This window comes from Cutaneotrichosporon cavernicola (genome assembly GCF_030864355.1).
Source record: "Cutaneotrichosporon cavernicola HIS019 DNA, chromosome: 1".
NCBI classification, from domain to species: Eukaryota; Fungi; Basidiomycota; class Tremellomycetes; order Trichosporonales; family Trichosporonaceae; genus Cutaneotrichosporon; species Cutaneotrichosporon cavernicola.
Genome location: NC_083393.1, coordinates 1,455,845 through 1,477,428, shown reverse-complemented (window position 1 = coordinate 1,477,428; position 21,584 = coordinate 1,455,845). Strand labels below are relative to the sequence as shown.

General features: G+C 58.3%; 6 protein-coding genes across 6 annotated transcripts; 1 reads left to right on the top strand and 5 right to left on the bottom strand.

The window, feature by feature from the left end:
- Positions 1-168: 168 nt before the first annotated feature.
- Positions 169-1,553, top strand: CcaverHIS019_0105380 (uncharacterized protein; the record flags this gene model as incomplete). Its single annotated transcript, XM_060601433.1, has 5 exons — positions 169-857; positions 905-1,013; positions 1,051-1,128; positions 1,165-1,452; positions 1,524-1,553. The coding sequence occupies 5 exons, from the start codon at positions 169-171 to the stop codon at positions 1,551-1,553; spliced, it is 1,194 nt and encodes a 397-aa protein (XP_060453086.1).
- Positions 1,554-2,501: 948 nt separating this feature from the next.
- CcaverHIS019_0105370 (uncharacterized protein) lies at positions 2,502-3,779 on the bottom strand (the record flags this gene model as incomplete). Its single annotated transcript, XM_060601422.1, has 7 exons — positions 2,502-2,543; positions 2,579-2,713; positions 2,751-2,870; positions 2,906-3,061; positions 3,107-3,265; positions 3,514-3,606; positions 3,756-3,779. The coding sequence occupies 7 exons, from the start codon at positions 3,777-3,779 to the stop codon at positions 2,502-2,504; spliced, it is 729 nt and encodes a 242-aa protein (XP_060453085.1).
- A 1,236-nt stretch (positions 3,780-5,015) lies between these two features.
- On the bottom strand, positions 5,016-5,837 carry CcaverHIS019_0105360 (uncharacterized protein; the record flags this gene model as incomplete). Its single annotated transcript, XM_060601411.1, has 1 exon — positions 5,016-5,837. The coding sequence occupies one exon, from the start codon at positions 5,835-5,837 to the stop codon at positions 5,016-5,018; it is 822 nt and encodes a 273-aa protein (XP_060453084.1).
- A 573-nt stretch (positions 5,838-6,410) lies between these two features.
- Positions 6,411-7,615, bottom strand: CcaverHIS019_0105350 (uncharacterized protein; the record flags this gene model as incomplete). The annotated part of the gene is made up of 7 exons (XM_060601400.1): positions 6,411-6,452; positions 6,580-6,714; positions 6,749-6,877; positions 6,963-7,097; positions 7,178-7,282; positions 7,350-7,525; positions 7,573-7,615. The coding sequence occupies 7 exons, from the start codon at positions 7,613-7,615 to the stop codon at positions 6,411-6,413; spliced, it is 765 nt and encodes a 254-aa protein (XP_060453083.1).
- A 2,167-nt stretch (positions 7,616-9,782) lies between these two features.
- On the bottom strand, positions 9,783-16,260 carry CcaverHIS019_0105340 (uncharacterized protein; the record flags this gene model as incomplete). The annotated part of the gene is made up of 8 exons (XM_060601389.1): positions 9,783-9,920; positions 9,966-10,115; positions 10,165-10,293; positions 10,347-13,064; positions 13,109-15,517; positions 15,858-15,986; positions 16,039-16,181; positions 16,230-16,260. 8 exons carry the CDS (start codon positions 16,258-16,260, stop codon positions 9,783-9,785), a joined length of 5,847 nt encoding a protein of 1,948 aa, XP_060453082.1.
- Positions 16,261-18,032: 1,772 nt separating this feature from the next.
- On the bottom strand, positions 18,033-19,654 carry CcaverHIS019_0105330 (uncharacterized protein; the record flags this gene model as incomplete). The annotated part of the gene is made up of 3 exons (XM_060601378.1): positions 18,033-18,324; positions 18,443-18,857; positions 18,892-19,654. The coding sequence occupies 3 exons, from the start codon at positions 19,652-19,654 to the stop codon at positions 18,033-18,035; spliced, it is 1,470 nt and encodes a 489-aa protein (XP_060453081.1).
- Between the last annotated feature and the right edge of the window lie 1,930 nt (positions 19,655-21,584).

The window sequence follows — 21,584 nt, the reverse complement described above, 5'->3', positions numbered from 1 at the left end:
AGCGCCTCAAACTCAGCCCACGTCAACATGGCCTACCTTGGTCGTCCCTCAGAAGGAGAGTCCCCTTTTGCCATTGCCGACAGAGCTATGCGCGATCATACATCTCCACAGCCTCCTCAACAGAGGAACCCTACTCCTCGTCAGGCCTATCGCCCACAAGCTGGCTCCATGGCCGCCCCCAGTCCTTATGGTAGCGTCAGCGACGAGGCCCGTCGTCGCTACGAAGAGCGCTACACCAGGAAGGCCGCCGAGGATCAGGCCAAGCGGGAAGCCGAAGCTCGCGCAGCCCAGCAGCAGCAGCAGCAGCCTCAGCAGCAAGCTGGCTACGGTGGCGCCGCGCCGCCTCCCGGCTCTTCCCAGCAGGCATACGGTCAACCTCCCCAGCAGCAGCAGCAGCAGCAACAACAGTACGCTCGGCCTCCTCCTCGCGGCGACTCGTACCAGCAGGCTCCTCCCCAGGCGTCGTACGCGCAACCTCCACCGAGAACGTCCTCGGCGCAAGGCCACGGCCGGCCTGGCCCAGCCTCACCGGCTCAGGCCTACGCCCAGCAGTACCAGCAGCACACGCATCCGGCCCCGCCACAACACCAGCAGCAGCAGTATGCTCAACAGCAGGGTCACGGCCAGCAGCCTCCACAGCAGCAGTACCAACAGGGTCCTCCACGCCAGCATGGTGTCCAGCTGACAGACGGCCCTCCTCCTCAGCAACAGCGCCCGCAGCAGCAGCAGCAGCAGCAGTACCAGGACCCCAGGCAGCAGGAGATCCGGCAACAGCACCGCCAGTCGAGCGGGTCTCAGGACCGTCAGAGCTTCCAGGCCCCGCCGCCTCAGGCTGGTGTCGACGAGCTGCACAGCCTGTGAGTATCAATTGCGCTGCATTCGCACAGACCACGCTGACGCCCAGCTTTACGCACTTCGACTCGGGCCGCCAGGGCCAGCTCAGCTACCTTGACCTACAGCGTCTCCTCGCCAAGGACGGGACGGTCGAGGCGCGTGAGGACTGCGTCAAGATGGTGAGGAGTTGGATCCTATACAGTGCTGACCGTCCAGCTCATGAATATCTTCGACACGGACCGCAGCGGCTCGATCAACTTCATGGAGTTCGAGGGCCTGTATCGCTACATCCAGGTGCGTTATCCGCATAGAGTCTGCTAACTCGCATAGGACTGGCACGGCATCTTCAAGCGCTTCGACCAGGACAACTCGGGCCTGATCGACCGCCTCGAGCTGCAGGCCGCGCTGCAGGGCTTTGGCTTCTCACTGCCGGCTGGCATGGTTGCCAAGCTCGAGAAGCGCTTCTCGCCTCCGATGAAGCCGGGAGAGACACAGTCGGCTGGCATCACCTTCGACCGCTTCCTGATGGCCTGCGTCACGGTCAAGCACTACACTGAGGAATTCCGGCGTCTCGACCCCAACAACGTTGGCCAGGCGACCATGGACTACACCTCGTTCGTGAGTATGAACCCCCTTGGTGCTGGCCACTCTCCTCCTCAAGCGTCGACGACGTCATAGGCTAACGGCAGATGGGTATTGTCATGGATGCGCCCTCTTAAAGCGTCGTGTGTGCAGGCACCCAGACCTAGAGTCAAGTTTACGATACCCTGTGATTATTCCATCGGCCCAAAGCGACCCATACCCTCTCAACTGCAGTCTCGGTCGACATAGCTGTGCAGGAGACCCAGACCATGCAACCGTTCCCTCATCCCTTCCAACCCCACAACATTCTGACGCTGCAAATCGCATTTGTTGGAAGCTGACGAGCAGCGCTGACCAAGGTTGTGCCTACACAATTCCGACGGATTCCTCTGAGCACCCTGTCGCCGAACATGCCGAATGTTTAGGGAGCTATCGGACCTCGAGACGGTGCCAAGTCTTCAACGGATCTTCTGGCCATCCCCGGAGCGGCTTCTACTAACGTCTCTGCGTCCTGGGCGCGAGGTCGGGCGCAAAGTGGGCCGCGACGTCTCCGACTGCCGGCTGCTGGACAGGCTTCCCACCTTCTCAACCTTGGTCTGCATCCACGCCGCCTGGGCAGACTCTCCTTTTAAAACAAAACAAAAACAGCGCCCGTCACACTTCATTCTTCCCACTCAACCCCACCATGTTCATCACTGCTTTCCTCACACCTCCCCTGGCAGTCTGGCTCGTCCTTGCGGACCTCGAGCCCCCGGCGTGTCAGTGCGTCACCACCGCTCGGGGTTCCGCTGCCAGTGCGGGCCGCCTATCACGTATCCCGTTGACCCAGTTCTGACCGTGGCCCACGAACTGCAGAACGGCAGCGTAGCTCCAGCGCGTCACTTGGCCAGGACTAGGATGAGGGCAGCGAGGCGGGCATTTATGCCTGCTGCATAAATACATGTCCTTCCACGCGGAACCAAACAATCTGATCGAGCACTTTCTTGGCGACTGTTCACTTTGCTTACACAGCTTGAGGATTGATTTCACATCTCTTCACGACGACAGAGTTAGTGTCCGTTGGAGTCTACGGCCCGATTCCGGTCTCAGCTGCACACGCTGTCGCGGCACGTCTTGCCGGCGTCGCACTGCTATCAGCGCTCCTCATAATGCGTCGACATACCGCACTGTCGCACTTTCCACAGTGGCGGTTATCGTTGGTCGGGTTCGTGCATCCGGTACTGCAGCGGATCTGGCCACCGCTGCAGCCGTCATTGGCCTCACACTTGCCGTTGACGCAGTTTGAGCCTTGGCCACACTTGCGTCAGATGGTAAACGGTACGGGATAAACTCACCGATTTGAAGCACTCGCCACAGTTGTAGTTGTCATTCTGAACGTTGACGCACCCGTTCCGGCACTGTCTGAACCCGCTGGCGCAGGGCCTGCACTGGCCGTTCAAGCACTCGCCATCACACTGCATCAGTGTCAATCCGGCCGTCGGCCACGAACGTAGTTTGAGCATCCCCCGCAGTTCAGGTAGTCTGTGAGGACCTTGGTGCAAGAGCCTATCCGTTCATACGGCAAGCCGACGATGAGGCCACCGCACAACTCTTGGCCAGCGGGACACTTGCACACGCCGTTGTCGCACGTGGCGCCCTCCGCACACTGGCTGTCAGCGACCTCCTTGCAGTCTGCCCATGAGTTACTTACTCTCTGGTTGCAGCCGCCGCAGTTCCACGAGTCCGAGGTAAAGTCGAAACACCTCGAAAGGGTGTTGTCTGGAAAGTCGCGGTCGTGATTGACGCATGAGTTCTGGCCTGCAGGGCAGGCGGTACACTTGTGGTCGATGCAGGTCTCGGTGGAGGAGCACTGGGTCAATGCGTTCGCGCGGAGCTCACCTCGTTGCCGCATGAGCCGCAGTTATAGTGGTCATATTCGAGGCGAGGGCATGGAACATTACCCGGGCACATGGGCCCACCACTGTGACAGTAACACTGGCCGTCGCCACATCTCGCCCTGTCCGGGCAAACGTTTCCGCACTCGCCACAGTCGTAGACGGATATCTTCAGGTTGACGCACGTGTTGAACCGACAGAGAGTCTGTCCATCTTCACAGACGGTGCCGGTACTCTGGCGTTGGGCAAGGCCGCCTGGGGCCGCAGCCGCCTGGAGCCCGTTGAGAACGAGTACGCTTGCGACTGATACGAGGATCTGGAACATGGTTAGAATGGAGTTGCGGAGGAGGAGATCAGTTGGGAAGCACAGAGCACAGATGGTGCTGTGCGACTCATACGACTCATACATTGTCGATGGCCGAGTAGTAGGCTCTCCAGGATCATGTGAGCTGGTAGGAACCTAACCTTAAAGTGTTCCGCGACTCCCATGCCTGTTCCTTTCACAGGTCGGCAGTGGTTCAGTGTACCGGTGCCGAAATTGCGGATTGCAACGGACAGCTAACCATGTCATTCTTAGGTTAGAAGCTTGAATTGCCCGCAACAAGGCCGGGGTTAGGGGATAGGCTAAGATGTGCACCAGTCTCCGTCACGTTGAAACAACAAGCAGAAAAGAGAAGTTGAAATGCTGCTGCACGTGGGAGGATGTGTTCTTAGGCACATTCAAGCCAACCAGCTGGTGAGTTGTCCGGAAAATGACGGTCCATTGCCGAAGATGGTGGTTGATACAGTTGACAAGCGCGGTTGGTGATGTAAACCTTGGAGCGGGCCGTGAGCCGAGTGCTTCGAGCATATATCGTTCAGAAGACGAGCTGGGGATATCGTCCCCGAGAGATTGGGAACTGGGTAAAGTGCATAAGCTTAATGTGCTTCCATGACTCAAACGAGCTCGCCGGGCTCCAAAGAGCCAACAGCAGACCCCCTCAAGTGATCACGAGAGCGCCAATGCAGTTGGGTTGGGTGAAGCCAAAGGCACGGACAAGGACGTCGCAGAAATCGCTCCAAGCTTTGCAGGGCCTGGCAACCATCTACAGACATCATTGCGGGGCAGTATGCTGCTCGAAGAAGCGGATCCCAACACCAGATAACTTCATAGCCGGGGTTCCACATCTGCGTAACCTTGTCTCTAGAGTGGGGTACATCATGTGCCCCAGTTAGTGCATTGGAAAAGTACGTGGACTCTCCCATGTGCGCGGGACGGAAGGTGCGCGTCAACGGTTGGCGTACGATCTGGATTGGTGATGCGATGGGTCAGCCGGATACTGTTTGAGAGAAGCGCGTGGTTGTCACATCGGTCGATGTTGCCAAGCTGGTTATCGCGCTCGGATCCATTCAACCTCAGCAATGGCATCCGTGCAGTCGATTTTGGGAATCGTGGCAGAAGTTGGTGTTCAATTTGACAGTTGTTGACCATCAAGCTTTATGCTTGTGGCCTGGTGGTGCATGGCTGGCACGTGACTTTCTGTAAGTGAACCTCCCCTTTGCCCACTCGGCTATCTAAATTCATACAACGCCTCACTCCTTATGTTCACCCGCTTTGCCTTCCGTCGTCCGAAATGCCATTTCATACCAGAGCTACAGACAGAAGAGCCAGAAACATATATCCTCGAATTGTCGCGTCGGAATCCCGGTGGATCGCGCGGAGATGCAGAACTCTGCAGGTCGCGCTTAGAGGGTCAGGCCGACATGGCGGTTGACGTCCTTGTAGAGGAGGTAACGGAAGCGGGTCGGTCCGCCAGCGTAGCACGCCTGGGGGCAGAAGGCGCGGAGCCACATAAAGTCGCCGGCCTGAACCTCGACCCAGTCCTTGTTGAGGAGGTACATGGCCTTACCTTCGAGGACGTAGAGGCCGTGTTCCATGACATGTGTCTCGGGGAACGGGATTGATCCGCCCGGCTGGAAAGTGACAATGGTGACGTGCATGTCGTGGCGGACGTCGGTTGTGTCGACAAATCGCTGGGTGCACCACGCGCCGTCGGTGTCTGGCATAGCGGCCATCTTGATCTCGCTCTCGTTGGTCACGAACGACTCGGGGAGGTCAACACCCTCGGCCTTCTGGTACCGCTTGCGGATCCAGTGGAACGTCGCGTTCTCTGAACCTTTGTTTTTCAGAGTCCACTTGGCTCCTGGGGCGAGGAACGCGTATCCCCCAGCTGCCATGTTGTGCTCCTTGCCGTCGAGGTTGAGGACGATCTCGCCGCCAACGACGAAGATGACGCCCTCAGCACCGGCGTCGGGTTCGGGCTTGTCACTGCCGCCTCCGGGCTGCACCTCAACAATGTACTGCGAGAAAGTCTCGGCAAAGCCCGAGAGGGGGCGGGCGATGACCCACAACCGGGTCTTGGGCCAGTGGGGGAGGATTGAGGTGACAATATCGCTCATCACGCGGCGAGGGATGACGGCGTACGCCTCGGTGAAAACGGCGCGCTCGGTCGTGAGGTCTGTCTGGGGTGGCAGACCGCCCTTGGGAACGTAGTATGAGTTGGCCATGGTGATGTAGTGAGAATCAGTAAGTGAGAGTGAGGTGGGAAAGTGTGGTTTGGAGTGAGATGGGCTGATATATAGAGTCTAGTTTTGGTGGGCATTCTAAAGCGAACGGACCGGACCGGGAGTTGACAGCGTTTGAGGCACGTCATACCGCAACTCCGATCAGCACGGCCTGTGCATAACGCCAATCACCACCGACTAGCAACCGCAACAGCAACAGCAAAACCAACAGCAACAGCAGCGTAGACTGCCCACTTCAAACTTGCGCTCCCCACTTTTCCCCCACCCGCCAGAGCCAGGGCTTTGGGTCCACATGATGGAACTGACTGATATACTGATATCATCCCATCCCGGTGACATTTCATATCAGGCTTTCATATCAAGCCTAGACCCTGACTGAATCTTTCATATCAAGCCAAGGTCAATATCATATCATACTCAAACAAAATGATGCACCAATACTCAGCTCCAGATAACCCCTTGTTACATCATTCACAGAGTACGACGATTCATTGTCTGAGTTTGCTAAACGTTCCTCGCGCTGGCGCGCTCTCAATGCAGTACGTGTACAAAAGTTCAGACGCACAAGGCTCCCGAACAATTCTTACCGACCGAGCACTACTGTCAATCTGTGACACGCCAACACCCCAACGTCATGTCTCCGACCAAAGTGATAGGCGAACTCAATCCAACCGCCGTGGGCAATCGTATACCTACAGCTCCCCCTCCAAGTCTCGGAACTCACCTTGATATCACATCCACCACAATGGTTGTTGTCGTTCGAGATGTTCCTGCACGAGCCGGCGCACTTGACCTGGCCCGAGCCACAACCGGCATTGGTCTCGCACTTGCCATTGATGCAGTTCGAACCCTCGCCACACTCACGTCAGCACAAACCATGGATGTCATCCTACAGCCTGGTAGCAGTCGCCACAGTTTTGGTTGTCGTTGAGCGGGTTAATGCAGTTCGTGTTGCCGCATTGAATGAAACCGGCTTGGCAGGGAACGCACTTTCCGTTGCGGCACGTCTTATCCCTCTCACACTGCGGTGAGCTTGTGTCTCCGCAGAAGTGTTCTACTGTACCATGCGCCGTAGCCAGAGGAGGCCTGAACTGATATTCAACTTACAAAGCCATAGCAACTGCCGCACCTGAACGGGTCGTTCATGGTTTCGGCACACCACGAAGCGTGGGAATCACCACATAGAGAGTGGCCAGGAGGACAAACACATTGTCCATTCACGCAACTTGCGTCGGTTGGACACTGCAGTTAGCTTCTTCGACGACCCATGAGCGTAAACCAGCCAAATTTTACGAATACGCCCTTCTAACGACGATACTCACCGACTGCCCACACAATCCGCAGTTGAGAGAGTCAGTTTTCATGTTGACGCACGTGTAGACGGAACCATCAGGACAAGAGTTCTCCCCCGAGGGGCACTTGGTGCACTTGCCAGAGAGACAGATCGCGTCGTAATCACACAGTGGTTAGCCGAGAACTACTGAACAAGCTCACGTAGTTGCTGCACGAGCCGCAGGCGTACTGGTCAGTGTCGAAGTTAGGGCAGTAGGAGAATGTGCCTGGGTTGGGGCAAGCTGCCGCTCCGGAGTTGTTGCAGATGCAGACGTCGTTCTCACAACGGGAGTCGGGGAAGCCACAACTCGGACCGCAAGCGGCAAGCGCGGTGACAGCTGCCGTAGTCAGCTTGAGGGATGGTCAACCGAACGCCTCAACTCACCGAAGACCAACGCCGAAAGGACAGGGAGAGGATTGAGCAGCATAGAGGCGTCGTTCTAGGTCGGATGACGCTGTGGGAGGAGCGTAAGGGATGAATGGGATGGGATGAAGAAGTGGAAAGAAGTGGAAGTGGAAATGATGAATGGAGAATGAAGAAGTGACAAGTGTGAGAGTCTAAAGAGAGAATCAAGAAGCAAGAAGCCAACGGAAACCGAGGGGGGCGTGTGTGACAGCGAGTGAGTCAACTCTCAAGCTCACAACTCGCAACTAGGTTGGCGCCCACCCAAACAGAACATGATTCGGATGTCACCTCCACAGCCTCCCCGGTACCTTCCCCACAGTCCCCACAGCCCCCACAGCCATCATCACTGTCTTCTCAGCAACCCGATCGGTCGATGAGTGTCAAAGAAGGTTTGACGGGTTGCGGAACGTAGGTCATGTGAGTTGTTGTGAGGTAATTGAACAAATGCTGTCCACTCTTATTCATATCAAGGATGAATTACTAATTCACCCGCAGATAAGTTTGACATTCCGCGATTCTTGTCCTGACGACAGTCACTCCGACTGCAAACTACCCTGGGCCCACACATCGACACCCCCCCCGTGGCTATCGGAACTTGTCTAGTCACGTGACAGAACACCTCCACGTCATTCTCTCGTTTCCCGTCTCCTCTTTGTATTCAAGGCCGTATTACACTTTCCTGATATGTCATTACTTTCTCTCCCGCAAAGAGGCTGACACTGATAATGGTCCAAGTCTCCACATACTCCACACCATGCACACCAGTCTCCCTCGACTCGTGAGGCATACAACCCTCTGGCCTCTGTGGACCTAAGAACCGATTCTCCTTCCAAGAACGCAGCGCTCAACTATGCTCAATTGACAGCCGATGGCCACCATGTCAGTCTGGGCAAAGGATCGAATCCTTCCGTCAGGCACGGAGCGGCTCGAGAGATTACAGTTCACTACCTTTCACGTACTTTACATCAAATGCCCCGGTCTGTTTTCTGTTTCATCGTCCGTTCCCGCCGTGTTGATTGCACTTGATTGTTCTATATACACTTGCCAGACACGCAGCTCTCGTTGTCGTCACATCACATTACTGATAGGTATCATATCTGTATCCACTCATCATGGTCCAGCAGTTGCCACAAACTTCTTGCCGTCCTCAACAGGCTTCCACTGTTCCTTCTAGCACTTGAGCCAGCCGCACCTGCTTGTCATAATCTACAGCACACCCTTCCTTTGTCGTCACCCAAGGCACTCGCCTCACCTCATTGTTGCAGCCTCCACAGTAGGCATTGTCGGTGAGAGGGTCAACGCAAAGGGCAACATTGTCACCGCACGCGATATTGCCAGTGCCGCAAACGCTATCGCCGTCCCGGCGTGCAACACCCGACTCTTGGCTGGGAAGTCTCGTAAGCGCAGCGGACGACCCAGCTGTTGCTGGTCACTGGCTGGCATTGTTAGAGAAGGCCAGGAGCCCAACGGCGAGGATAGAGTTCGACAACATTGGACGGCTGGAATTGACGAGCAATGGGTAACTCGAGTGAGAGCAACTTTGATGACCGTGGATTGAACTCTTATATATGCGTGATGGATAACCTGTCAGTGTACTCTGGGCACCGAAAGGGTTAAGCTGATCTCTGGATCTAGCTCATGCTTGGCAAAGTGGGGTCAGGTAGATCTAGGCGAAGCAAAGCGGCGGCGTCGGAGGACATATTGTCCAGCTTGGTTTGTCAGCACGGTCACTATGCGAAGTCAAAGCAGCTTGTCCAAAGCTTGTTGACACTGTCCCCCAATAATCATCCCGACACCACGGCGTTTCTCATTAGGCACACGCGCGCACTGTCACACGCGCGCACTGTTACTGCGTCAGAGTAAGAAGGGAGGAGTGTACAGTGCTGAGTAACAGGCTGTCCAACGTTTTACTCGCGCGCAAGTATCTCCAGCGAGATAGTCATAGCACACATGAGAGTCACGTGCCACTCCCCTGTCACCGCTCCGGCTTCGCCTGCTGGGTTTCGCTCTGTGCCACTTGCGCACTGGGCCTGTCGACAGCACCATTGCACCCTACATAGAAACTTCTGACAGCATGCATAACGTATATCAGCTGTACAACTTCTGAATCTTCTTCCTCGCAATGTGCGATACTATAAAATAAGTGTCCTCTTCATCATCGTTCCCGGAAAGGAAGGTCGCCGTCGTCCTCAGCACTTGGCGAGCGTCTTCGGGCAGCATGAGTTCCACCACGACGCGCCACTGAGCGCGCCAGTCTTCGAGTCGTAGACGCAAGAGCTGAGCTTGCCGAACGTGCGCTCCTCAACCTGGCCCTTCTTCCAGTGCCACTGCACGTCAGCCGTTGCACTCGCTCTCCCGTAGAGTGGACTCACCCATCCGGAACCGTAAGTGCAGGTGAGCGTGTGACCCCAAACGTTGCTGGATGACTTCTTCAGGCTCTTGCCGCACGAGTCCTTTTGCGCGCAGCAGAGCTTGGTCTTGTCCGTGCACTCGCCGCCTGTGCATGTGCAGTCCCACGTACACTGAATAGTCAGCACTGTCGCAAGGACCATCCAAGTTGATGGCACTCACCTTGTTACCACACTTGCCACAGTTGTTCGAGTCCGTGTTGGTATCAACACACTTGCCGTTGCAGAGCGTTTGGCCGTCCTTGCACTTGGTGGTGCACTTGCCGCCAACGCAGGAGCAGTCGGAAGCGCACTGGAATGGGTCAGTATAGAATCTAGACACTCAATATTCAGTGGACAACTCACCTTGTTGCCACACTGGCCGCAGTTGTGCGAGTCGGAGCTCGTATCGACACACTTGCCGTTGCAAAGCGTCTGGCCGGGACGGCATGGGTTGGTAGACTCGCACTTGCCAGCGTTGCAGGTCTTCCCGTCACCGCACTTGTTACCACACGATCCGCAGTTGCTTGAGTCCGTGTTCGTGTCGGTGCACTTGCCGTTGCACAGGATCTGGCCCGGCTGACACTTGTTGGTGCAGGTACCGGACTCGCAGACCTGGCCGTTCCCGCACTTGTTACCGCAAGCCCCACAGTTGTTGTTGTCGTTCTGCGGGTTGATGCACTTGCCGTCACAGAGTTTCTCGCCAGGCTTGCAAGGATTGACGGGCGTGCACTTGCCGCCGTCGCACTTCTCGCCGTCGGCGCACTTAGTACCACAGGCGCCACAGTTGGACGTGTCGGTGTCCGTGTTGACGCACTTGCCGTTGCAGAGAGTCTGGCCGGGCTGGCAAACAGGACCGCTGGGCGTGCACTTGCCACCGTCGCACTTCTCGCCGTCGGCGCACTTGTTGCCGCAGGCGCCGCAGTTGGACGTGTCGGTGTTCGTGTCCACGCACTTGCCGTTGCAGAGAGTCTGGCCGGGGTTGCAGACGGGCCCGCTAGGTGTGCACTTGCCACCGTCGCACTTCTCGCCGTCGGCGCACTTGTTGCCGCAGGCGCCGCAGTTAGACGTGTCGGTGTTCGTGTTAACGCACTTGCCGTTGCAGAGAGTCTGGCCGGGGTTGCAGACGGGCCCGCTAGGTGTGCACTTGCCACCGTCGCACTTCTCGCCGTCGGCGCACTTGTTGCCGCAGGCGCCGCAGTTGGACGTGTCGGTGTTCGTGTCCACGCACTTGCCGTTGCAGAGAGTCTGGCCGGGGTTGCAGACGGGCCCGCTAGGTGTGCACTTGCCACCGTCGCACTTCTCGCCGTCGGCGCACTTGTTGCCGCAGGCGCCGCAGTTCGAGGTGTCGGTGTTCGTGTCCACGCACTTGCCGTTGCAGAGAGTCTGGCCGGGGTTGCAGACGGGCCCGCTAGGTGTGCACTTGCCACCGTCGCACTTCTCGCCGTCGGCGCACTTGTTGCCGCAGGCGCCGCAGTTCGAGGTGTCGGTGTTCGTGTCCACGCACTTGCCGTTGCAGAGAGTCTGGCCGGGGTTGCAGACGGGCCCGCTAGGTGTGCACTTGCCACCGTCGCACTTCTCGCCGTCGGCGCACTTGTTGCCGCAGGCGCCGCAGTTAGACGTGTCGGTGTTCGTGTTAACGCACTTGCCGTCGCAGAGAGTCTCGTTGGGCTTGCAGACAGGGCCGGCGGGGATGCACTTGCCACCGTCGCACTTCTCGCCGTCGGCGCACTTAGTACCGCAGGCTCCGCAGTTCGAGGTGTCGGTGTTCGTGTTAACGCACTTGCCGTTGCAGAGAGTCTCGCCGGGGTTGCAAACAGGGCCGGCGGGGATGCACTTGCCACCGTCGCACTTCTCGCCGTCGGCACACTTGGTGCCGCAGGCTCCGCAGTTGGACGTGTCCGTGTCCGTGTTCACGCACTTGCCATTGCAGAGAGTCTCACCGGGCTGGCAAACAGGGCCGCCGGGAGTGCACTTGCCGCCGTCACACTTCTCACCATCCTTGCACTTGGTGCCGCAGGCGCCGCAGTTGGAGCCGTCGGTCGAGGTGTCGACACACTTGCCGTTGCAGAGCGTCTGGCCGGGCTGGCAAACTGGGCCGCCGGGAGTGCACTTGCCGCCCTCGCACTTCTCACCGTCCTTGCACTTGGTGCCGCAGGCGCCGCAGTTGGAGCCGTCGGTCGAGGTGTCGACACACTTGCCGTTGCAGAGCGTCTGGCCGGGCTGGCAAACTGGACCGCCGGGCGTGCACTTGCCGCCCTCGCACTTCTCACCGTCCTTGCACTTGGTGCCGCAGGCGCCGCAGTTGGAGCCGTCGGTCGAGGTGTCGACACACTTGCCGTTGCAGAGCGTCTGGCCGGGCTGGCAAACTGGGCCGCCGGGCGTGCACTTGCCGCCCTCGCACTTCTCACCGTCCTTGCACTTGGTGCCGCAGGCGCCGCAGTTGGAGCCGTCAGTCGACGTGTCGACGCACTTGCCGTTGCAGAGCGTCTGGCCGGGCTGGCAAACAGGGCCGCCAGGCGTGCACTTGCCACCGTCGCACTTCTCGCCGTCGGCGCACTTGGTGCCGCAGGCACCGCAGTTGGAGCCGTCAGACGACGTGTTGACACACTTGCCGTTGCAGAGCGTCTCGCCAGGCTTGCAAGGATTGACGGGCGTGCACTTGCCGCCGTCACACTTCTCGCCTTCCTTGCACTTGTTGCCACAGCTGCCGCAGTTGTTCGAGTCCGTGCCTGTGGTTACACAGTTGTCACCGCACTCGGTCTGGTCGGGACGGCAGCCGAGGGTGCATTTACCGCCGCGGCAGTCGCGGCCAGGAGGGCATACAGTGCCGCAGGCGCCGCAGTTCTGATTATTGTTGTTGGGGTCAACGCACTTTCCGTCGCACTTGAGCTGGTTCGGAGGGCAGCCGGTCCCCTCGCACTTTGAGTTGACGCAGTGCTGGCCGACTTCGCACTTGTTCCCGCAGCCGCCGCAGTGGTCCTCGTCGTTGGTCGGGTTGACACAGCTGTCGCCGCACTGGATCTGGCCGTTGACACAACGGGCATTGCACTTGCCATTCTCGCAGATGAAGCCGCCGGGGCACTTGACGTCAGCCGAGGTCGGGACGGGGGAATGAAAATACTCACCTTAACGCCGCAGGCACCACAGTTGCTCGGGTCAGAGCCGGTGGTGGCGCACACGCCGTCGCACAAAGTCTGATCGGGGCGGCAGGGAGACAGACACTTGCCTCCCTCACACTTCTCGCCAGCCTTGCACTTGGAGTCACAGGCGCCGCAGTTCGAGGTGTCGCTGTCAGTGTTCACACACTTGCCGTTGCAGAGAGTCTGACCAGGCTTGCAGGTGGTGGAGGGTGTGCACTTGCCACCCTGACATTTCTCGCCGTCCTTGCACTGAGTACCACAAGCGCCGCAGTTGGAGCCGTCAGTCGAGGTGTCGACACACTTGCCGTTGCAGGCAGTCTGGCCGGGCTGGCAGACAGGGACGCCGGGCGTGCAGACGCCGCTCTTGCAGCTCTCCCCTGATGCGCACTTGTGGCCGCAGCTACCGCAGTTGTTGACATCGGTGCCTGTGTTGACGCACTTGCCGTCGCAGTCGGTCTCCGTGGGGTTGCAAGTCGAAGTCGGCTCGCACTTGCCGTTCTTGCAAGACTGGCCGCTCGGGCACTGAGTGCCACACTTGCCACAATTGGAGCTGTCGGTGTCCGTGTTCACACACTTGCCATTGCAGACAGTCTGGCCGGGCTGGCAAACAGGGACGCCGGGTGTGCACTTGCCGCCCTCGCACGTCTCGCCATCGGCGCACTTGGTGCCGCAGGCACCGCAGTTGGAGCCGTCGCTGCCAGTGTCGACACACTTGCCGTTGCAGACAGTCTGGCCGGGCTGGCAAACAGGGACGCCGGGTGTGCACTTGCCGCCCTCGCACGTCTCGCCATCGGCGCACTTGGTGCCGCAGGCACCGCAGTTGGAGCCGTCGCTGCCAGTGTCGACACACTTGCCGTTGCAGACAGTCTGGCCGGGCTTGCAGACAGGGACGCCGGGTGTGCACTTGCCGCCCTCGCACGTCTCGCCATCGGCGCACTTGGTGCCGCATGCGCCGCAGTTGGAGCCGTCGCTGCCAGTGTTCACACACTTGCCGTTGCAGACAGTCTCACCGGGCTTGCAGACAGGGACGCCGGGAGTGCACTTGCCGCCCTCACAGGTCTCGCCGTGGGCGCACTTGGTGCCGCAGGCGCCGCAGTTGGAGCCGTCAGTGGAAGTGTCGACACACTTGCCGTTGCAGGCAGTCTGGCCGGGCTTGCAGACAGGGACGCCAGGCGTGCACTTGCCGCCCTCGCACGTCTCACCGAGGGCACACTTGGTGCCGCAGGCGCCGCAGTTCGAGCCGTCGCTGCCAGTGTCGACACACTTGCCGTTGCAGAGCGTCTCGCCGGGGTTGCAGACGGGTCCGGTGGGCTCGCACTTGCCACCGTTGCACTTCTCGCCGTCCTTGCACTTGGTACCGCAGGCGCCGCAGTTGGATCCGTCAGTGGAAGTGTCGACACACTTGCCGTTGCAGGCAGTCTGGCCGGGCTTGCAGACAGGGACGCCGGGAGTGCACTTGCCGCCCTCGCACGTCTCGCCGTCGGCGCACTTGGTGCCGCAGGCTCCGCAGTTCGAGCCGTCGCTGCCAGTGTCGACACACTTGCCGTTGCAGAGCGTCTCGCCGGGGTTGCAGACGGGTCCGGTGGGCTCGCACTTGCCACCGTTGCACTTCTCGCCGTCCTTGCACTTGGTACCGCAGGCGCCGCAGTTGGAGCCGTCAGTGGAAGTGTCGACACACTTGCCGTTGCAGGCAGTCTGGCCGGGCTTGCAGACAGGGACGCCGGGAGTGCACTTGCCGCCCTCGCACGTCTCGCCGTCGGCACACTTGGTGCCGCAGGCTCCGCAGTTCGAGCCGTCGCTGCCAGTGTCGACACACTTGCCGTTGCAGAGCGTCTCGCCGGGGTTGCACGTCGGGCCGGTAGGCTCGCACTTGCCACCGTTGCACTTCTCGCCGTCCTTGCACTTGGTACCGCAGGCACCGCAGTTCGAAGAGTCCGTGTTCGGGTTCGAGCACTGGCCGTTACAGTTGACCTCGGGCGGGTTGCACGTAGGGCCGGTGGGCTCGCACTTGCCGCCGTTACACTTCTCGCCGTCCTTGCACTTGGTGCCGCAGGCACCGCAGTTCGAAGAGTCCGTGTTCGGGTTCGAGCACTGGCCGTTGCAGTTGAATTCGGGCGGGTTGCATGTAGGGCCGGTAGGCTCGCACTTGCCGCCGTTGCACTTCTCGCCGTCCTTGCACTTGGTACCGCAGGCACCGCAGTTCGACGAGTCCGTGTTCGGGTTCGAGCACTGGCCGTTACAGTTGACCTCGGGCGGGTTGCACGTCGGGCCGGTAGGCTCGCACTTGCCGCCGTTACACTTCTCGCCGTCCTTGCACTTGGTGCCGCAGGCGCCGCAGTTGTTGTTGTCCGAACCCGTGTTTACGCATTGACCGTTGCATTCCGTCTGGCCGTCCTTGCAGCTGCTGACGCACTTGCCGTTCTTGCATGTTTGACCAGGGGGACACTGTTTCGTGAGCGTGTTCTATGGCAGTCTCCAAAAACGCGACCGCGGGAATGCCGATGGAGCAACCGTGGGAACTCTTCCTCGGACGCGACTTACCTTGATGTTGCACCCGCCGCAGTGATTGCTATCACCGCCACAGTCGACACAATCGTTGCCGCATTGTGTCTGACCCCAACTGCACTGGGTCACACACTTGCCGCCCTTGCATGTTTGACCTGGCGCGCACTGTTCAGTCAGCGACGCTTTCGCACAAGGGTGACCGTGGGAAACAATGTCTCGCACGACCTACCTTATTGTCGCATTTTCCGCAGTGGTCGTTATTGCCGCCGCAGTCGACACAGTTGCCGCCGCATTGCGTCTGACCGGGCCAACACTTGGTGATACACTTGCCTCCCACGCATTTCTGGCCGTCCGGACACTGTAGTCAGATTGATTCATCTCCGCCCTAGTTGGCTGCTCAAGGCACCTACCTTGTTGTTGCAGACACCACAATGGTTGGTGTCAACGTTGCAGTCTACGCAGCTGCCTCCACAGGAGGTCTTCCAGAGGCAGATCGAGCCTCCCCCCCCTCCCCAGCCAAAAGTGGGGCTTGCCATAACCGTGGTCGCCGTGGCTGTGTGTGAGCATCCAGCAGATCAATGTATTCATCGATGCGACTCACCGAAGGCGACCAGGAGTGACCTGATCTTCATGGTGTTACGTGCTCAGTACTGGTCGGGGCCGTCGAACAGGGGCCAACAAAGAAGAAGAGCAGAAGGCGCGACTTGACATGTTCTTATAGCTCAGCCACAGCTTGGGGCCTCCAGGCAAGTGGGCGAATGGAGACGGGAGTTCTGAAACGGGAGCCGCTCCATGTGCTGCATCGAGAAGCCAGACTTCAGGGAGATGGGCCCGAGCTGGAACGACTGCAGTCTCGTTGAGCAGACAAGGCCAATGAGCGGGACACCGATCCATTGATCTTGCTGCAGTTTGTACGGCAAGGAGGAAGGACCACAGGCACCAGAGTGTGGGTTTGAGCCAACAGATGACGGGTAGAAGACCGGTCAAACCCTCAATGTGAGAGGTTACTCTGTGGGTGGCAGGCTGGCGCATTAGTGCCAGGGAGAAGGCTGTACTCGACGGGATCCAAACGACGCCGAACCGTCCTGTCGTCAAGCTGTAGTTCGGTTCACACACATCCGCACAAGTAGATGCACTCCCCGTCGAGACCTGGCGGCCGCGTCTGCGAATGCTGAAGGGCGGCACCCACGTACTAACCCGGCACATGCAGTGTGTACGTTGCCGACGTCCGTTCCGCGTCCCGGATCATCAGGGGTTCGGTGCTGTTTGGTCTCATGACAGGCGCCGCAATTTGGGCGGTCACCGAGAGCATCGTACGAGGCACTCCAGCAACGCAAGCTCGAGGCCAACAAGGGGCGAGGTCCGGATATGCCGGTATGGGTCAGGGATACGGGAGCGGTAGCCCACATACCACAATGGATGATGACGTTCGTTCGGTATCTTGTCAACAGCCGAAACATCCAGAGTACAAGCAAGAACATCTTCCGTCAGGTGACAGAACAAGCTCGGGTTCCGCTGCAGGGGTTGATTGTTAGTGCCTGTCATGTTTTGGAATGTCTGGCGTCTCAGCTCAGCCAGAGAGCACCAGTTAACCCGTTTGGGCAATTTCCCCAGCCAAGGAACGAAAGACGATCCCGCCCCCGCGCGCCCCCTTGCGGGCCCAATCATCATGCCACGATTGCCTCCAGCCTCCGGATCCTAAAGATCGACAGATCAATGGGATCCCGGTCTCCTGGATCCTGGAACCTTGAGGCGCGAGATTTGGCAAGTGACGAGTCTTGATGAAGTCTTGGCGGAGTCTTGACGACGCATACCTCACCCAATTGGTACCGCTTCTCTCTCATCGTTTGCCGTCATGTATCCGCAAGTGTCCCGATCAGTCACAGCGTTCCCTTCCGTAACCAATGGCCACTAGTCCACCCGCGAAAGTGGTATCCAGGTGGGTCGTTTCATACCAACCTCGTGGAGGGCGACGTTTTCGACCACAGTTGAAACGTCCCTCTTGGCAACGTCAAAACCCACCATGATTCCAAACACTCCATGACCCGTTACCTGTATTCCGGTTGTCTATTCAGACGGGATGGTGCCTCGGGAAGCGAACTTAGTTCCGCGGTAAAACCTACACTTTTGCAAGTCACTTCCGTGAGGCCCTATTGAGAGCACACGACGTTGTCAAGAACATTCGGTCACTGTCAGATCTTATCCACCGGCTGGCCGCTGTTCCTGCTGTTACTGCGAGGCATGCCGCTCTGGTTCCTCCTTCACCCATCACGCAGACACATATCCATGCGATCATCACCAGGCTGGCCTTCGACTGCCACGTGTTGTTGCAGCGCTTCCCCTTTTCCTCCACTCCCCTCCACTCCCACCCACGTTACACCCGCCAACTCAAACGGTGAGGTTGTTACTTGCCGTGCCGCCAACCTGCGACTTCAAACACTGTTGCCATGGTGACCTTGGCGATGGACTTTATCTGCTCAGCATCATAACCTTCACGGTCGCTCAAATCGCCCGAGTTGTGGTACATGGGATCCGCAATCCACCCGTTGCGTTCGAAGACCTGCGTCGCTGGGAACCCGTGCTGGAGGAAACTCTGGTGGTCTGAGCAGCACGCAGCCGTCCGGCCCACGACAAGTTCCGGCGCATACAGCTGCGAAATGTTTGCGACAAGGTATGACGCTTCGGGAAGATCAATGCTGCCGTCAGGAAACTGCCGCTAGGGGGACGACAAATTAGGGGTTCCGTCCGCACCTACGCCACATTCGGAACAGCAGTGATGCAAGAGCGCGCAATTCCGTTAAGCGGTCAACTCACGTAGCGGGAAGGGCAAGCTGCAATGGCTCCCCTGGCAGCCGGTATCCCAACATATCCGCCTGGAGATTCAGCTGGACACTGACGTTCTCCTTCTTAAGCGTGTGCGCAAAGTGATTCGACATGACCAGGCCCTGCTCCTCGCCAGTAAAGAAGGCAAAGGTGACGGGGTGTTCAAACGTAACGTTGTGCTGAGAGATAGCGCGAGCTATGGCAAGCAGATGAGCGCTGCCACTCCCATCGTCATTTGCACCGGGTGCACGCAAGCTGCCGAACGTTCCCCGTGAATCGATGTGGGCAGAGATGATCACCTGCTCCTCAGAGTCCGACTCTGGGTAGATGCTGCAGAGGAGACCAGGTGCAAAGCCCTCCTCATGCCGGTATGGGGAGCAGTCGATGCCCAGCGCGCGCATCTCGCCTGCGATAAGATTCTGCCGCAGGCGCAGACTTACGACGAACCCAAATGAGTGCGTTGATAATGTCAGGGTGGAACGAGTGCCGCGACTCAATGTCACTGTCCTCCCTCTCACCAGTGAGATATCGGACATCCTCGAGAATCTCCTTCGCCGAGATAGTGGACGCAATCGCGGCGATCTTCGGGTCAAAGCGGAGGTTCTTGGCGATATTGGTGAGGTGCTCAGCCTTTTCCGCCGGAATGCCCCATCTGTTGCCGCTCGTGCTTGGGAGTGCCAAAGGGTGCGGAGGGAAGGCCACGGGCCTGAGATGCGCAGGCAGGAAGGTGTCCAGAACGGGCAGGATGCTGCTCGGCACAGAGAGGTAGAGTCCACTTTCCGACGCGTGAACAAGGGTTGGCAGGCGGTCGAGCGAGACCTGGAACGACTCTGTAGAGAACAACGTCTGGCCGTCCTCATGTTGGCTGGAGAGAAGGCTGCTGGCGATGTTGTCAATAGTCTCCCATGCAGCAAGCATGTCACGATGCGTAGAGGGAAGGGCGTTGGATGCACCCACCCAGACGATGCGGCGGCCCTCTGTGCCCAGTCGCACTAGGGTGGCTGACTCGAACCTGGTGTTTAACGCCGCCGAGGTACAGTCCTCCGAGAGGAGATAAGCGTGCAGGCCGGCATAATGTCCGCGATACGATGTGGCGAAGCAGTGGGGGTGGGCTCCGCTTGGAGCGGACGGTGTGACGAAGAGCGAGTCTGCGCGGGCTGTTGGAAGAATGGAGAGAAGAGAAGTGAGGAAGGGTATGAGCATGACTATGACTACGTTTGAGTACAACAATAAGGAGATATTTGGGTAGGAAGGTGGGGAGTGTGGGGAGTGTGGGGAGTGTTGGCAGTGTGGGAAACCGAAGTGCCATGTGTGCCAAGTCAAGGGTAAAAGCACGTGATTGGAACGCGTAAATGGTGATAGTGTTGATGATTGATAACAAACTTTGTCCAAGCTGTTAACTGATCGCGTCTGATCGGTGGCGTCATCGAAACGCGATATGACGACCAACCACGGAAGCAAAATACTCATCAAGTCACGTGACCGCATACTCCTCTCCACTCCTCATGGCTAAGGATCCAACTGGTGGCCAAGCATATTGTCCGGGTGTGCACGAGTTAAAGGGACAAGTCGAGGTGGTACAAGATGCATACCCTGTAGCAGTTCGACAAGCATGTCAGTTTGCCTGAATTATGAGAGTGGCAGTAGCTATGGCGCGGCGCGGCGTTGCTGGTTGTGGCAGTGCCTCATTTCACCAGCTTGGCGCCTCCTGAATGACATGAACTCTCATACACGGATGCCATATATGCTGGTCACGTATAGTCGCACTTGAACTCGGCAATGTGTCGCCTCGCTTTCAGTTATCTAACAAGACGACTACTGCGGGTCTGGTACCGCAGTGCTGAAGTGACATTACGCAGGAAACGCCCCGGCTTATGGTGTACCATCTGGAAGGGTTAGCAAGGCCCATTTACGACGTTCCGTAGCTGGGAATATTAGTTTCCTGTCTCAATCTTTTATCTCTTGTCATCCTGTTTCTGGTCTTAAAATATCAGAAGGCTTCTAGTACTTGCTGCTATCCATACAACGCTTCACGACTGGGGACCAAGCCGAGGTGGCCCTGACGCAGAACCATACTACACCTGCAGGGTATCTCGGGTCATGCACGGCGTGGGTGCCATGCGGCGGTCGTGGGGACTGTTAACACAAGACCCGCTCGGGCCGGTGGGCGTCGCCATGGGCGAGGAAAGACGATCGATCAATCGTTAGACTGCAACTATGGGTAGACTAGGCTGATATGGAACAGGCTGCGGCCAAGGCGGTGGGCATGCAATGCCTGACAATCATGTAGGACAACATCTTTTGAGTCGCGGCAATAAACCAGCGCAGAAGGGTGTTTCAGCATCATTGGATAACAATTATACTCAATGATGCACCAAGGAAAGATTGTGACCTTCATTGGCCTGTGCAAAGATTCTGTTGACAGTGGACTGGAATGTACAGTCCGAGGCGACAACTGATCCATGACAGAACATGTCCACGGGGTTAACCCCAGATCTTGAATGGGACATTCAATGCGGGGCCATATGGAAACCCCACACAGGCTTCTGCTTCACTCGAAAGCACCCCTAGCATTGGATCCGCCAGACTCGAGAAGCAAATCATCCTTGACTGAAGTGTCGCATTCCGACCTCCCTCACTCCTGTCCGGAAATACACACCTCTGTCGAGACCCTTCGTGCAACAGGCCCTACCTGGGGACGCTGCCAAGACTGCGACGCTTTATCAAGCAACCTTTAGCGGTAGCTCGGATAAGCATTCTTGGGGGGTAAGGAATCCGCCCAACTTCCGCCGCTCCGGCGAGTTTCGGTGAGGTACTTCCGCGCCTGATATGCACATGGATATGATCGGAGTACGGGCCGCCAACCCCGGTGAGCATGGATGGGGCCCTGGGGTTGGCGCCTAGACGCAAGCCCACAACGCGTCTGTCTGTGGACCTCGGTCCCTTGACAAGCTCGAGGCCGAAGTCCGGGAGAGTCTGGCGTCAGGCTGCCATTTTCGCACCAGGGCCCTCGACAGGCCTCACCACGACACATGGCATCGACACGCCACGCCCTGTGCATTCCCCGCTCCAGGTGGTCGGAGCCCCGATGTCTCTCACGTCTACCGCAAAGCCGGCCCAATCCCAAAACACA